General features: G+C 40.9%; 1 protein-coding gene and 1 pseudogene across 2 annotated transcripts in view; both read right to left on the reverse strand.

The window, feature by feature from the left end:
- The window catches only part of DCP1A (decapping mRNA 1A), a 56,552-nt gene that overhangs the window by 20,092 nt on the left and 18,751 nt on the right, over positions 1-17,709 (reverse strand). For both annotated transcript variants that reach the window (XM_019417192.2, XM_053897100.1), the window contains 2 exons: positions 7,904-7,970; positions 2,377-2,515 (listed from right to left, as the gene is read on the reverse strand). In XM_019417192.2, the coding sequence (XP_019272737.1) occupies positions 2,377-2,515; positions 7,904-7,970 (206 nt within the window). The remainder of the gene's footprint in view (positions 1-2,376; positions 2,516-7,903; positions 7,971-17,709) is intronic.
- On the reverse strand, positions 7,979-10,091 carry LOC109247934 (60S ribosomal protein L10-like; annotated as a pseudogene).

Below are 17,709 nucleotides of genomic sequence, written 5' to 3' on the forward strand. Positions count from 1 at the left end.
GACGCTCAACCGACTCAGCCACCTGGGGGCCTGTTTCTTACCTTTAAAAAAGGTAAGTTGGTTAAAACAAACTATAGGACTTTAGGAGAAAATGTTTACTATAGAGTTGTAATTTCCCAACAGTCTTTACTATAAATCCTTCACCGCAAAGCGTGGAATTTCATTCACGGTGGGTGGGGGAGATTTAGGATTGGGGTTACATGCCATCACTGAGGCATGGCTTGCACCTCTGCCCTAGACTGTCAATCTAAGTCTCTACTACAGATAAACAAAGGGCCATCTGGAGCTGCGCGGCAGCTGAGAGCGCCCATGCAAACACTTGGCTATGAATTCACAGGTCACTGCGAATTCCAACTCCCATTTGGTTGGACGACAGGCAAGTGTAGACACAAAAAAAACCTGCTCTTTCAGGAAGCTCCACCTATTTACAGATAGTTTTCAAAACCAGAAAGAATGCATTATAAAAAGGAAGTACCAAAGATTTACAAAATTCCCAAAGGTTTATTAGTTTTAATCTAGCCATAGACATCACTTTACTTATTCCATAGCATGGGGGAATTTTCTTTACAACGGTAATTACCGTGCTCTCCATATTCTTACCTTTTGCAATGTGTCACATTTTCAGATTGCCTGCTTGACCTAGAGTTCCTTTATAGCTTTGTGGACAAAACCAAGGCTCTGTTCCTTCTTTCATTTTGTGGCTACTTGCTTCTTAGGCTGAGGAGTAAGCCAGGCCACCTCCCAGAGCACCAGCTCTGGTGCACAGCACCTACGCTTTCTGTCCCGTGTGGCACCGTGATCTAGTCATCACTAGGAATGCGTGACAGAGCCCTGGATTTATTAGCTACCTGTTCTCAGAACACAAAAAGCCTCTATAAAAACAGAACAAGGCATCTATATAGATAGCCAGATCTCATTAAGGATATGAGAGGGAATTTGGGGGAATATAAGGTGACCTAAAAGAACAATTATTCTCGGAATTTATTCTCATCTAGTTAGGATCCTAAGTGTTCATGCATCCACTACAGAGATGACTGCTTTTCCTATATTAATTTTCAGAGTTGCATAAATTCCTCTTAATTCTCTATGAGACACTGAGGAATGTGATGCAACTTGAACTTCTCAGGGGCTCTAATGTACACTTCTCCACCTCAGAAGTGAGATTTCCTTTGGTGTTTGAATAGGACTTTTCAACCTTCCAGAGCACTGTTAGAGGAAACTACCTTCCAGAGCACTGTTTCAAAGTCTGCTCCCTAAACTCTAGATTCTTGAGATGCTGAAGTGGAATATGAGAAAAATGGTCCCATAGTTCGATCAACCTGGGAATCGGTGCTGCTGTACTTATTGTAGGGCCCCTCAGAGTCTTGAGCATTGCAAAGCCCAAAGCCCCAGGAGGATGGGGAGGAGGAGCCATGTTAACAACATTTCCTTAACTCACTTGACCAACTGGAACCTTTCCTAAGGGTCACCTGTTAACTATGTAGAGTCTAGTGTTAGAGCAGAATTGTTTGGGAAACACACCATAGAGAGTGCTTTTCACACCTGTCCCTGGAACTTTTGGTGAGGTGAGGATTACACAAAAAACAAAAGAAAAGTACTTAATCACATATGAGTAAAGAGTAAGGTGACAATTACAATTCCACTGAAACAAAGCGCAGCAGTGGAAACCTTCAGTCTGCCTCCTATGAAGTGTGAAGCTCTCAGGGGCCCATGTCAAGTGAAAAGTCAGGGCAGTTCCAAAGCCACGCAGTTTGAAGACCACTAATGAAATGCCCACTGCGTGACCCATAGTGGATGGTTCGTAAGTGTGTAGTGAATAAGTTAACAAATGCACTACAACTTCCATTTTATTCAATTTCAGGGAGAAAACGCCATCCTTTCACTTTTAAACTAATATACAGAAAAGAAAAAAAATCTAGAAAAGCTTCACACGTGGGTAGAATTCCAAATAATGCTTAATGAAGGCTGTGAACCTACCACCAACTGCAGACCATAAATATACCCTTTGTATTAGCAGGTGCAAATGATCAGGCTACACATATTCCTAAGCCCTAGCAGAGGCCGCAGGGGTGAAGAACAGGCAAGAAGCTTTTGAAGAACTACCTGCTGCAGGCTAACTTTTGCACCCTGAAACCATTTTTCAGTAATTTTATGGGAATAGAAAAAGAGCATTCTAAACTTTCACACCAAGTCAAGGGCTTGGACGTAAGCAAATTTCTTTCCCTTTTAGGCTAAAAACTGTAAGACATGTATTCTTTCTGGACTAATTATCTCTGCTGGCCTAGGGGTGACTTCCCCAGCACATGCCCCCACACCCCCTCCCCCTACTCCCCACCTGCCTCCTTCTCCCCTCTTGGTCCTCCCAGTCCGTCTCACCCTCTCATATTCATCCTTGGCTCTGCTTAGCATCTCCAGAATGTCGATGGGCCTGTGGTCACTGCAGCCGTTAGCCTGGCTGGGACTCTGTTTGTCCCGAGCAGCTTGCTGGGACCGCCGTGTCTCCTCTTCTACCACACTAGAGGAGGAGAACCAGATTTTAGAAAGACTTCTTTAGGCACAATCTGACCCACGAACTCTCCTGGTGTTTGTCTTCTGAGGATGCGGGAAGAATGTCATAGGGTACGCTTCCTCCGAATACAATTGCAGGGCCTCGGTCTGTATTGGGAGTACATAACTAACTGCTTTACCAGCTCATGTGCAACAATGCCAACTGATGTGTCTCACTGTTAGAAGGGCAGAGTACAGAATTCTTTTCTAGAGATGGTAGGAGCAGATATGTTAAAAATGACCAAATTATTTCTCTTTTTTGAAGTCTCAAACTCAAACTACCAGGTGAAGTACATTTTCAAAAGCATGTAGTCAGCAAGACACAGGCAGGGTGCATAGCTGAGCAACCACTGTGGCAAGTCTGTACTGACACTGGACTGGGGGAGGGGGGGAGAAGGAGAGAGAAGGAGAGAGAGGGAGGGAGAGAGAGGGAGAGAGAGGGAGGGAGAGGGAGGGAGGGAGAGGGAGGGAGAGGAGCTTCTTAAAAAAAAAAAAAAAGATTTCAGCAAATCTTCAAAGGTTTCCCTTATTCTCTCCTTAGAAATCACCAAGTGGGTGGTGAGGTCAGGGTGATCATGGCAGTGCTATTCATTCTGATTGGTGCTCAGGCTAATTCTGCACTTGAAAATAAAGCAAGAAAAGTTGAGGGTTAAGAATGCCAGAGAGGGCTGGGGTCTTTTTCTTTTTAAGATTCATTTAGGTTTTAATCCCAGCTCTAATGAACAGGATTACCTGCCACAGGATATTATGGGCACAGCATAACTTGATTATTGTATAAGCTGAAAACTTTCTGGATGGTGATAAGGACAGGCAATAAAACAATTCAGTAGCAGAAGATCTGTTTCTTGGTTTTGTTTTTTTTTTTTAATTTTTTTAACGTTTATTTATTTTTGAGACAGAGAGAGACAGAGTGTGAACGGGGGAGGGTCAGAGAGAGGGAGACACAGAATCTGAAACAGGCTCCAGGCTCTGAGCTATCAGCACAGAGCCCGATGCGGGGCTCCAACTCATGGACCACGAGATCATGACCTGAGCCAAAGTCAGCCGCTTAACCGACTGAGCCACCCAGGTGCCCCCTTGGGTTTTTTTGAACAACAGGAATAGGACAAGAATAGGCCACTTTAGTGTCAGTTCACTGCTTTAAAACAACCTGCCTAGGAGCTCCCATTCATGTGCGTGGGATGGTTCTTTTATTTGAAAACACTGGGTTAAACAGTATTAAGCACTTTTTTTTTTTTTCAACAGCAGACTCATTCTGAGTTTTTAACGTACTAAAGTATATTTGATTCTCCAAGAAGGGTGGGCTTATACATTTCCCCAAATTTACTTGACCAGAATCTTCTCCTAAGGCAAGATTTCTGTTTAGAAGATCTTGCTTTGCAGTAATGGTGTTATTTCTCTATCTAGATGCTTATAGCTCTGAATACGATGATTATTTCTGAAATAAATGTACAGTCACAGACTTTACAGTAGAATGAAAGAAGACTGGTATGTGATATGAAGATCAGACCAATTAGCATCCATATTGTCTCATTTATATCCATACCAGTCAAGAAAGACTATATGGCCCCAACTGTGAGGCCTGTTGCAAAGGAGAAAAAGACTGGAGAGATATACGTTGGTTATTTCTTGATGGTAGATCACAAGCAATTTCCCGTTCCTTTTTTGTCCGTTTCTTCATTTTCCATAATTAACAGGCACTCCTTTAATAACGAGGGGGAAAAAAAGAGTGCTATTTCAAGAGACTTGTATTTGTACTCAGTTACAAGCTGCACCAGCTTGAATTCACCTTCATTGAAGACTCTGGTCACACAGCCTGTTTCTCCTCCCTCTTGCCAGGCTGCCTGGTTTGTCCATCCTGGTATTCCCCTCATCCCTGCTCCAGACTGTATCTGGATCTGTAATTTTGGTTCAGTTTTTTTTTTTTTTTTTTTTTTTAATAAAGTAAGCTTTATGCCCAACATGGGGTTTGCAATTCAAGACTCTGAGATCAAGAACTGCATGCTCTACTGATTGAGCCAGTCAGGCACCCCCCAAAAGAACATTTCTTTCTTTCTTTTTTTTAACTTTAAAAAAATGTTTGATTTTTGAGAGAGACAGAGTACAAGCGGGGGAGGGGCAGAGAGAGAGGGAGAGACTCAGAATCCAAAGCAGGCTCCAGGCTCTGAGCTGTCAGCACAGAACCCGATGCGGGGCTTGAACTCGTGAACTGTGAGATCATGACCTGAGCTGAAGTTGGACGCTCAACCCACTGAGCCACTCAGGTGCCCCAAAAACATTTCTAATAGTCACCACTATTAGACCAGTGGAAGAGGCCTCTTTACAATGTTCACTTCTGCTTTCAACAGCATGTCCAGGTGGCAAGAAGGGACAGGAAAGATGCCAGGACTCTATCAGGCCTCTTCCAATCCAAACTCTCTGAGGAGCACCCTCTTCTCAAATATGCCCTCAAGACTACCCATAAATCATGAATAAGGCTCACTTCCATGAGTTCTCCAAATTTCAGTCTTCGTAGGCAACCGTTCAAACAAGTATTTATTGTTAGGAAGAGTTTCTGGCAGGGTGGATTTCCTCTTTAGGAGAGTCAGCATTTCCCAAGTTTAGTGGATTTTCAACCCTGCCACTGACCAGAGAGGATTTCTAAATTCGGATACAGTACAGGTTTAGAGGTGTGCATGCTCTACCGCAGAGCTTCTCAGTTTTTATAAACATCTTTTGGAATAAGTCACCTTCTTTACTTGGAGAATTTTTATTATATTGCAGCTGTTGAAACAGTGATTTAACAGAATGGGCACCGACAGGCACATTTATTGAGACACAAACACAATATGCCAATACACACCTGTATTTCTGGTGGGCAGAGATAATATTCTGAATTATGTAGCAAACAGAGGCTGTACACAGGCAAAGTCAGAGCAAAGAAAGATAAAGCAGTCTTTTCTTTATCTTTGGTGACCATGACACCATTTATCACAAAGTTCATGTTAACATATAAGGTGTTCTCTTCGGCCATAAATAGGCCAGGCACTTGAAAACTCATTACTAACAGTTTCATGAGGGTACTCTCTAATCACTTTCAATAACTCCCCTGCTTCTAGTAAAACCAGCTGGAAGCGTAAGCAAATGTGCTTCTTTTGGGCATTTCTTGTGAAAGAAACTCAAATGCTCCTTTTCCCTTTTGCTTTCTGTTTCTACTTCCTCATCCTACTTTTGGTTTCAGTACAATATTTTCAGATAGGCCTTCAGTCTTCTGCCTCATTTACCACCTGAAGTCTTGTATGAGGGGTACCACTGGCCCTGACAGTTTAGACAAAAGCTCAAAATGGTTTCCTGTAAGTGGCTATTAAAGCTAAAAGAAACATATTTCTTACTTGGGGCCCAAAAGTTCTCAACCTGCAGGAGAAAGTCTATATACTAACATATTCCAAAGTTTAGATATTTCAGAAAAATATTCTGGATTTCAGGATAACCAAGAATCAATACATCTGTGTCTTCTAAGTAATTTGAAGTAAACTGCCTTTGCTGTCACTTTCAAAAATACAAAAAGTAGTCATCAAATAAGTAAATGGCTTTGTAAAAAAAGTAGTTTTAATTCATTTCCAGGGAAAGGTGTTGTAAAAATAAAGTGTGCTCAGTTGCTATGTGTCCAACTTCGCAAAGCTCAGATGATGACCTTGAGGTTAGTGAGTTGGAGCCTCACGGCAGGCTCTCTGCTGTCAGTGCAGAGCCAGAGAGCCCGCTTCGGATCCTCTGTCCCCCTCTCTCTCTGCCCCTCCCCCTGCTCTCTCTCTCTCTCTCTTTCAAAAATAAGTAAAACATTAAAAGAAAGGGAGGAAGGGGGCGCCTGGGTGGCTCAGTTGGTTGAGCGTCTGACTTTGGCTCAGGTCATGATCTCATGGTCTGTGAGTTCGAGCCCCGCGTCAGGCTCTGTGCTGACAGCTCAGAGCCTGGAGCCTGCTTCTGCTTCTGTGTCTCCCCCTCTCTCTGCGCCTCCCCTGCTCATGTTCTGTCTCTCTTTGTCTTAAAAATAAATAAACACATTAAAAAAATAAATAAATTAAAAAAAAAAAAGAAAGGAAGGAAGGAAAGGAAAGGAAGGAAGGAAGGGTGTTTCTAGAGAGGCAACATGTTTTCCAACATGACTGATGCAAGTTCATTTGGAACAATGTCTTCAGGGGTGTGTGCCCACAGTAATAAACACAGCCTATCCTGTGAGCTCACGGCCAGAGCCATCAAAGCAGAAGGCGGACAGACATCCAATCAGGACATGACAGTGGTCTTCGATTAAAACTTTGCTTTAGCCATATGGGCTTCTTTTAAAATGCAAATATGCCTGGAATTGAGGTTTGGGGCTTATTTATTTACACTTTTATAGAAATTAGTGTGAAATTGGACTGTTTCTTAAAAAATTAAGACAGTTTTCTTCCAAAGATGTAGATAAAAATCTTGCAGGAGAACGAAAGGAATTCCGATGATGGGGTGGGGGTTCACACCTCTGGGGAGATTTAGGCAAAAACCGAAAAGGAAACACAGGTGAGCCAGAATACACTGGTGGCCGCAGCACCGCAGGCCTCTCCAGCGCCACGGTGTCTCGGGCTCCCAGAACCCAGACCAGCAGCACCAGCAGCACAGAGAAGCCAGATGAGGGGTGGCTCCTGCGGGCTAGCTTGAGAAAAGACAGTAAGCCACCCTTTAGAACTCTCATTCAATGAAATTGCTTTCCAATTCCAAGATTCTGACATACAAAGCATCTCCTGGAACACAGCCCATCAGTGAACTGGGGGACCACTACACCTAGAGTCGGCGCCACAGCGGAGTTCACGTCAAGGAGGCGTGGGCAGGAGTTCTCTACTGGCTGCGGAGCGCCGCACCACTCCACTCGCCAGAGCCTAGCGCCACCTGCCTGTGCCCTGGGCGTGATAGCGTCCTTTGGGGTCAGCCCTAAGCACATGCTTAACAATAAGGGTTTGGTTAAATTAAGATTTGTCTTCAGGACTGGATAAAATTACAAATGCCACAGAGGACTCTTTAGCGTAAACTGGAAAAAGGCTGTTGAACTGAAAAGTAGGAGGTACAGGGTGATCTGTTTTTGTAAAAAAACCACCACACACACCGACCTAATGTACAAATAAAAAGACGGGAAGGAAACAGACTAAAACACTAACAATGGGAGTAGTAGGGTTACAGATAATTCTAGTTTTAAGCTTTTCTGCCTCTTCCAATTTTTGGACAATAAGCAGGAAATCAGGGGAGAAACAAATTAGTAGACTCAGTAGCAAACAGAAGTGAGGGGGAAAGTGATTTTTCATCTCTCATATATCATTAATTAGATCTATGTTGTAAAAGAAATACTTACTCGGCCATGAGTTTGGCTATGCGGTGACAGTCATTCTTATCGTAAAACCAGATGCTGTATATTGACACTTGAAAAACAAAGGAGAAAAAAAGATAATGGGAAATGCGGTTTCAACATTTGAGTATATGTAAATACTATATTATTACCACGGAATGTCAGAGAATTTACCACCAACAGAATTTACCATCAAACCCTCAAATTGTTAAGAGTTCCTCTAAAGAAAAAAAAGCCTCTCAAATTGCTTAATAAAATTATTAATAAAATTAAGATAGGTAAAATATTCAGATGAAAATTGCGAAAGAAAGTTTTCAGACATGATTTCCAGATCTCATTGAGCCTAAGGTGCCACTAAGTGTAAGAGGTACCATTATTTTCTGTGTTACCAAGAAAGGAAAGTGCTGTTAAACTAAGAATCAACATTGTGAGATGCATTTCAAATTGACAGTGAAATGGGAAAAAAAGTGTCTTAATTATCGAAAACCAAGTTCACCCACCAGCAGAACCAAACAACAGAACCTCCATCAATCTTTCGAAGCTTGAAATATGGAATCAGTAATTACAATAAAAACAAACACCAGCTCCACATCCAGCCTATGATCAACATCGTTCACGCAGGAAATGGAAATGCTGGGGCTGAGCTCAGCCTATCACACTTCTTTTCCTTTTTCATTCCCAGCACGTGTGGTGTGATCAACACTAAGAAAACCTTCAAAAACTATTTGGTGAATAGATAAATGAACTTTATAATTAAAGGTTAACAATACATAAAAACCACTGTAAACACTTTTTGGATAAGGTGGAACAGAAATACTGAATTATAAGTCAAAACAAACATATGAATAGCTATGGCTCATTGCTACCACGTGCGCCCACCATGATACTCACAGCTTGGCCCAGGCTGCACCTTCCTTCATACTTAAAATGACTGGTACAGGCAGTGCAGATATCATTATGTCTTTTTTTAAAAATTAAACTTTTTTTTTTTTTAAGACAGGAAGTAGAATTTATTGGTGGGCATGAATAAGGAGGGAGCAGTGCTGAGGTTCTCATGAGTGCAGAGCCTGCGTTTGTCTAAGAGGCCATGAGTAGGGATGTATTTGACCCCACAGCCATCTGGGATGAGCTGCTTTTCAGCCATCATGTCTCCAAATTTGTCCACATTAAACTTAGCCCTATTTCTTGGAAATGAAGATCTTCTGGTGGCCAGAGGACCTGAACTTGGCTCTGCGTAGGGCCTCAATCACACGCTTCTGGAAGGACATGATGACATGGCCACTGTGGACCCTAACCATGTGCCCTGGGGTTTTCCAAAGGCACTCCACATACCTGTCTGGAGCCCGTCAACCCCAGCACAGGACAACATCTTGTTGATACAGATGATGGGGATGGGGTGGAGTTGCACTTGGATATGAAAACCATCTTTGCCATAGCTTTTCACCATGTACTTGCTGGCAAAAATACAGGCAGTCTCCAGGGCTTCAGAGGAGAGCTGCTCATATTCATCTGACGTCATGTGCCACATAGTGGGAACCCATTCACTTTTGCCTTCTTCTGCCCCAGGTCAAAGATGTGGATATTGGCATCAGGGACACTTCTGCCGAAGTGAGACTTTGGGTATGTTTTGTTCTTGCAATACTGGTAACACCATGGCGACACCAGGATTTTCAGTGGCGCTCCAAAGGAAAAGGGCTAAATTAAACTTTTAATTTTGAAATAATTGTAGCTTCACACACACTTGGAAAAAATAAACAGAGACTGTATGTGCCCTTTGTTTCTTCCATTGGTAACGTTTGGTAAAACTATAGTATGATTTCACAGCCAGGATTCTGACATTGATACAGTCAAGTTACAGAACATTGCTGTGGCCACAAAGATCCCTGGTGGACTTTTATAGCCACACCCTCTTCCCTTGGTCCCTCTCCCCCATCTCTGACTCCTGGCAGACACACTAATCTGTTCTCTGTTTCTTTAATGTTGTCATTTCAAGAATGTTACAGAATATAAAGGGAATCATATAACATGCAACTTTTTGAGATTGAGTTTTCTAACCCAACATAATTCTCTGGATATTCATCCAAGTTGTTGCTTGCACCAATTGTTCATCCCCACCCCCACTCTCTTTTTCGGCTGTGTAGTATTTCATGGTGTGGCCATACCTGTTCAAATGTTCATCCACTGATGGACACATGGTGTGTTTCCAGTTTTGAGTTAACAAATAAGCAGCTATGAATGTTCATGCACAGGTTTTCGTGTGAATGTAAGTCTTCATCTCTGGGTTAAATGCCCCAAAGCAGTTACTGAGTCACAGAAGTTGCATGTCCAGTTTAAAGAAGAAACTCTGTTCTCTAGAGTGTTGGTACTATTTTATATTCCTACCAGTAACATGAGCAATCCAGTTTCTCTGCATCCTTGCCAGCATCTGTTCTTCTATTTTTAACTTCATCCATTCTGACAGGTATATAGTGGCATCTCACTGTGGTTTTAGTTTACATCTCCCTAGAAGCTAATAATGATGCTGAACATCTTTTCATGTGCTTCTCTGTCATCCATATTTTGTTTAGTCAAATGTCTGTTCATGTCTTTTGCCCCTTCTAATTGGACGTTTTTTACTGTTGAATTTTATGAGTTCTTTAGATATTCAAGATACTAGGCCTTTGTTGGATATGTGGTTTGAAGATATTTTCTATCTGGAGCTTGTTTTTCATTCTTAGTAAGGTCCTTCCAGAGCAAAGATTTTTAATTTTGACAAGGCCCAACTTACCAATTTTTCCTTTTATGGATCATGCTTTTGGTGTCAAGGATTCTTTCCTGATGGACCCGCAGTAACAAAATTTTCTATGATTTTTCCTAAAAGGTTTATAGTTTTACATTTCAGTAGGTAATCACTTTTTTAAAATGTTTTATTTATTCTTGAGAAAGATTTGGGGGGCGGGGGGAGGGTCAGGAGCAGAGAGAAAGAGAGGCACAGAATCTGAAGCAGGTTCCAGGCTCTAAGCTGTCAGCACAGAGCCTGATGCAGGCTTGTACCCAAGAACCATGACATCATGGCCTGAGCCGAAGTCAGACGCTTAACCAACTGAGCCACCCAGGCGCTCCATCAGTTGGTAATTGATTTTGAGTTAATTTTTGCATAAAAAGGTTTAGGTTAAGGTTTTCTTTTGGTCTAAATGTTCTATCCAGCATTATTTGTTGAAAATGCTCTCCTCTCTTTATTGAGGAGTATTTTGCACCTTTGTCAAATATCAGTTGGGTATATTTGTGTGGGTCTATTTCCAGATTTATTTTATCCTATTTATGTGTTTATTCCTCCACCAGTACCACACTGTCTTGATTCTTGTGCTATATAGTAGGCCTTAATAATTCCCCCCACTTTATGCTTTTCCAAATTGTTTTATCTTCTATGGCCTATGCTTTTCCATAGAAGTTTTAGAATAAGTTTGTTTATGCCTACAAAAAACATTGTTGGGATTTTGATAGAAGAAAGTGCTTTAAACCTACAGAGCAATTTGGGAATAGGTGAATTTGTACTATGTGGAGTACTTCAATGCACAAGTACAGTCTATCTCTCCATTTATTTAGATCTTCTTTGATTTCTTTCATCAGTAATTTTCAGCACACAGATCCTATACATGTTTTGTTAAATGTATGCCCAAGTACTTAACTTTCTTTGTAAGGGCTATAAATGGTGGCTTGTTTTTAAGGTTATCTTTTTAAGTAATCTCTACACCCACTGTGGGACTCTAACTCATGACCCCGAGATCAAGGGTCACATGCTCTGCCGACCGAGCCAGCCAGCGCCCCTAAATGGTAGTTTTTAATTGTGACTGAGTTTTGAATGTTGATCTTGTATTCTCATATCTTACCAAGCTCACTAATTAGTTCTAGGAATTTGTACTTAGTCTGTTATCTGCGAATAACATTTTTATTATTTATCTCCCCTTTCTCTTCCAATATGTAGGCCTATTTTTCTTTCTTGCCTTATTGCAGTGGTTAGAACTTTCAGTGCTATGTTGCACAGCAGTGTTGACAGTGGACATCCTTGCCTTGTTCTCAATCTTAAAGGGAAAACATTCAGCCTTTCACTGTAAGTATAATGCTGGCTGTAAGTCTGTTGCAGATGCTCTTTATCAAGATCACATAATTTACTTCTATTCCCAACTTAAGAGTTTTTATCATGCATGGACATGGGTTTTTTCCCTGCATCAAAAACACTAAATATGATCATGTGATATTTCTATTTCATCTTTAGTCTTTTGATATGGTGGATTAAACTGATGTTCAATGTATTTTTTTAAAATGTTTATTTTTGAGAGAGTGTTATGTGTGTGTGCACAAGTGGGGAAGGGGCAGAGAAAGAGAGAGAGAGAGAATCCCAAGCAGACTCTACACTTGGTGCGGAGCCTGACAAGAGGCTCGATCTCATGACTGTGAGATCATGACCTGGGCTGAGACCAAGAGTCAGGTGCTAAACTGATGGAGCCACCCAGGTGCCCCTTATTTTCAATACTGAACCAGCTTTGCAGATCTGGAATAAAACCTTTTTCTCTATACTGTTGAGTTTGCTAATATTTGGCTGAGGATTTTTTTAAACTTACTTCTCTAAAAATTTTTTTGTTTTTTAATATTTATTTTTGAGAGAGACACAGAGTGCAAGCAGGGAAGGGGCAGAGGGAGAGGGAAACACAGAATCTGAAGCAGGCTCCAGGCTCTGAGCTGTCGACACAGAGCCCAACGCAGGACTTGAACTCACAAACTGTGAGATCATGACCTGAGCCAAAGTTACATGCTCAACGAACTGAGCCACCCAGGTGCCCCCTTTTTAACCTACTTCTTGAGAGATACTGGTTTGTGGTTTTCTTTTATTGTACTGTCTGCCTAGTTTGGGTATCAGAGTAATACTGGCTTTATAAAATCAGTTGAAAATTGTTCCCTCCTTGTCTGTTTTCTGGAAGAAACTATGTAAAATTAGTGTTAACTCCTCTTTGAATTCTCCAGTAAAACCATCTAGGCCTGGAGATTTTTTTCTTTTGAATTATGAATTCAATTTCTTCAATGGCTATAGGACTATTCATGTTATCTATTTTGTCTTGGTTGAATTTTGTAGTTTGGGTTTTCAAGGAACTGGTCCATTTCTTCCAAGTTATCAAGTTTATGACTATAAAACTGTTCACAGGGGGTGTCTGGGTGGCTCAGTCGGTTGAGCGTCTGACTTTGGCTCAGGTCATGATCTCACAGTTTGTGAGTTCAAGCCCCGTGTCAGGCTCTGTGCTGACAGCTTGGAGCCTGGAGCCTGCTTTGGATTCTGTCTCTGTCTCTCTCTGCCCCTCCCCCACTTGTGCTGTCTATCAAAAATAAATTTTAAAAAATGTAAAAAAAAACATTAAAGAAAAATAAAGTACTTAAATGTTCACAGCATTAGCTTATTACCCTTTTAATGTCTGGAGAATCTATAGTGATACCTACTATTCCATTCCTGATACTGGTACATTGTGTTTTATTTTTCTTAGTATTGCTAAAAAGGTTTGTGAATTTTATTGACCTTTTTTTAATTTGTGGTGCCTGGGTGGCTCAGTCAGTTAAACGTCCAACTCTTGGTTTCAGCTCAAGTCATGATCTTATTGCTTCGTGGGTTTGAGCCCCACACGGAGCTCTGTAATGACAGTGAGGAGCCTGCTTGAGATTTTCTCTCTCCCTCCCTCTCTTTGCCCCTCCCCCACTTGTGTTGTCTCTGTTTCTCTCAAAATAAACTTAAAAGTTTTCTAAAAACCCAGCTTATTGTTTCACTAATTTTTCTCTTTTCATATTTTCAATGTCATTGATTTCTTCTGCTCTTATCTTCATTCTTTCCTTACTTCTGTATGTTTTGAGCTTAATTTGTTCTTCTTTTTATAATTTCTTGAAGTAAGAATTTAGTCGGCTCTCAGCCAAGTATCTTGAAGGTGTGGGAGGAGTTCCCCATGGCTAGGCCACCTGGTGTGCCTGTCCTGGAAGGGAGCCTCTGACTTTCACAGATGAAGACTGCTTCCCAGACTCGGCCAGTGATGTGACTCCTCCTCCACCCTTCCCTCCCCTTCGTGTGAGGGAGGGAAAGCACTCCCCCTGGTGGCCACTCATTGTCAGCAGGGCTCCTCTAATCCTTTCTGCCAGTTTTTCTGGGCTCACCTGATATTGTTGGCAGGACTACCACTTGATCCAGGAGGGGAATGAGCCTACCTGACCTGTCCTGTGTTGCTAGGTTGGAGGTCAGCAAATACCAGGCCTGGGTTCCCACCTTCTGTAAGGGTTACACCTTCTGTAACCCTGTTACAACAGGGTTGTAAGACCCTGTTGCTGTGCTGTTTTGCCAGTTCTGAGTCTTCCCCTTTCCACCTTTCAGAGTTCTACTGATTGTCTCTTGTGTTATTTCTGGGTTTTATAGTTGTACTTAACAGGGAGAAGCAAGGAGAGACAAGTAAGTCTAGGCCATCTTGTTTGGATCAGAAGTCTCACTGTGCACTTTTATGGATGGAAACTGAGGTTCATGGAAAGGCTAAATAGCTTATTACAAATCAGAAGAAAACAGTCTTGGCACTGTGGCTAGAACTCAGGTACTCTCACTCTTAGGCCAGTGGTCTTGACACCACACAGCCATTGCCTCATTACATGAAAGAACACATTTTTTTTATAAAACAAAAACTTAATGAGCTTTAATTATGCTTATAGACTAAACTAACACATAAAATAGAGTATAAATAAGTTAAAAAACATACAATAAAAGGTAGGATGCCTTTTCACCATGCTGTATATTACATCCCCATAACTTACTCATTTCATAACTGGAAATTTGTACCTTTTGATCTCCCCTCCCCCCACCTCAGGCAACCATTGATCTGTTCTTTATATCCATGAGCTTTTAAGTTTATTTATTTTGAAAGAGAGAGAGAGACAGAGTGAGCACAGACAGGCAGAGAGATAGAGGGAGAGGAAGAATCCCAAGCAGCCTCTGCACTATCAGCACAGAACCTGATGAGGGGCTCGAACTCACAAACTGTGAGATCATTACCTGAGCCGAAATTAAGAGTTGGACACTTAACCATCTAAGCCACCCAGGCATCCTGTTTTTTTTTTTTCTTCCTTAAAGATTCCACACATTAGTGAGATCATATAATATTTATCTTTTTCTATCTGATCTACTTCATTTTAGCATGATGTCCTCAAGGTCCATCTATATTGTTGCAAAACGTAAGGTTTCAATTTTTTAATGGCTGAATAATATTCCATTGTGTATATATACATTTTCTTCTTCCATTCATCCATTGATGGACTCCTAGGTTATATCCACATTCTGGCTATTGTAAATAACGCTACAATAAACACAGAAGTGCATATATCTTTTCAAATTAGTGTTTACATTTTTTTGGATAAATACCCAGAAGTGGAATTGCCAGATCATATGGTAGTTTCATTTTTAATTTTTTGAGAAATCTCTATACTGTTTTCCGTAGTAGATGCACCAATTTACAGTCCTAGCAACAGTGCATGAAGGTTTGCTTTTCTCCACATCCTCTCCAACACCTGTTGTTTCTTATATATTTTTTTAAAGTTTTATTTATTTATTTTGAGAGAGAGAGAGTTTGAGCATGGAAGGGGCAGAGACAGAAGACAGAGAATCCCAAGCAGGGTCTGTGCTGTCAGTGCACAGCCAGATGCCGGGCTTGATATCACGAACCATGATATCATGATCTGAGCTGAAATCAAGAGTCAGATGCTCAACTGACTGAGCCACCCAGGTGTCCCTGTTATTTCTTGTATTTTTGACAAGAGCCATTCTAACATGTGTGGAGTAAACTCATTGTGGTTTTAATTTGCATTTCCCTGATATTAGTGATGTGGCGCATCTTTTCATGTACCTGTTGGCCATCTATATGTCTTCTTTGGAAAAATGTCTGTTCAAATCTTCTGCCCACTTTTTAATCAGATTGTTCTTTTGCTATTGAGATGCATGAGTCCTTTATATAATTTGGATATTAGCCCCATATCAGATATATGACTTGCAAACATTTTTCTCTTGTTTGGTAGGATGCCTTTTTATTTTGTTGAAGGTTTCCTCTGCTCTGCAAAAGCTTTTAGTTTGATATAGTCTCACTTGTTTATTTTTGCTTTTTCTGCCTTTGCTTTTGGTGTCAAATCCAAAAAATCATTGCCAAAACTGATGTCTAGGAGCTTACCACCTATGTTTTCCTCTAGGGGTTTCACAATATCAGGTCTTACATTCAAGTCTTTAATCTATTTCGAATTCATTTTTTGTGTATGGTGTAAGATAAGATAGTAGCAGGTAGCTGTCCACTTTCCCCAACACCATTTACTGAACAGACTGTCTTTTCCCCATGGTATATTCTTGGTTCCCTTGTTGGAAATTAGCTCGACCATATATGTGTGGGTTTACTGCTGGGTACTCTCTTCTGTTTCACTGATCTATGTGTCTATTTTTGTGCTAGTACCATACTGTTTTGCATACAACAGCTCTGTAGTTTATCTTGAAATCTGGGTCTGTGATACCTCTGGATTTTTTCTTCATCCTCAAGTTTGGCTATCTGAGGTCTTTTGTGGTTCCATACAAATTTTAGGATCGTTTATTCTATTTCTGTGAAAAACGTCATGGCAATTTTGATACGAAATACACTCAATCTGTAGATTGCTTAAGGCAGTATAGACATTTTAACAATATTACTCCTTCTAATCCAGGAGCATGAAATATTTTCCCAATTCTTTGTGTTTTCTTCGACTTCCTTCATTAATGTCTTATAGTTTTCAGTGTACAAAAGTTTTTTAATGGCAAATTTTTATTCATGCTGAATTAACGTCATTATATTCTACAAAAACATTCATGGCCAATCACAACTTTAAAGTTCCTTTTTTGACAGAAATAAAAGTTTAATTGGATTTTTTTCAGTTGTCCTTGCAAAGGGAGTGAAAACATTGATACAGTGAGTGAATGGCTTCATTTTATGAATGAAATCATCAACGTGAATTTTTTTCCTAACCTGTTCTCTGGTAGAGAAACCCTTCAATTTCACTAAAACCGTCCTTGACTGTTGGGCTCCATGTCTGGCTATGTGTCCTGCAGGTGACTGTGCACACTAACTACCACACTACCAGGTTGGCTTTTGTTTTCTGAGCCTTCATGCAGCCTGATGTGAAGAGTTTTCCATGTTTGGAATCCAGGTTCACAGCCCCTCTTCTGTTCACAGAACTATAAAACACCACCAACGCTTCAAGCAGAATCAATGTCTAATGAATAACAAGTAATCTTGGAATATTTTACATGTAAGTAAACAGATTAAATTTAGCTTTGACATCCCTTTGACAAGGAACACAGAGGAAGCTCTGTTATAGACAAGATATAAGCAGTATCTTCCACAGTATCTTTGGTTATGTTCCTATTCCTCGCGGCTAAGGATTGCTCCTACATAGAGTAATCAGACTGGGCTTTGAAAAGACTCCATATATGGCAAGTACATGCAACCATCTTTCTTTAAATATGCCTCTTCCAACCTTGGCTAAAGAACACACGAAACACAAGACTCCAAATACAAGATTCCAGTTTCCCTCTGATGGACACACCCATGTAACTTAGACTGATCAGAAAGTTTGTGATATGCAATACATTAGGCTCAGAACATTCTTTGGGCTGAACAGGGGCATTTAATAATGTTTTCATAGGGGGCTGAAAGCCCAACTCTTAAGAAAGAATTCCATGTGGATAATCAAAATAAACCCAGCAGAACTATCAACTTACGTTGACAAAACTTTACTTATATCCTCTC

This window comes from Panthera pardus, unplaced genomic scaffold, assembly GCF_024362965.1.
Source record: "Panthera pardus isolate Hobbes unplaced genomic scaffold, ASM2436296v1 HiC_scaffold_8, whole genome shotgun sequence".
Classification (NCBI taxonomy): Eukaryota; Metazoa; Chordata; class Mammalia; order Carnivora; family Felidae; genus Panthera; species Panthera pardus.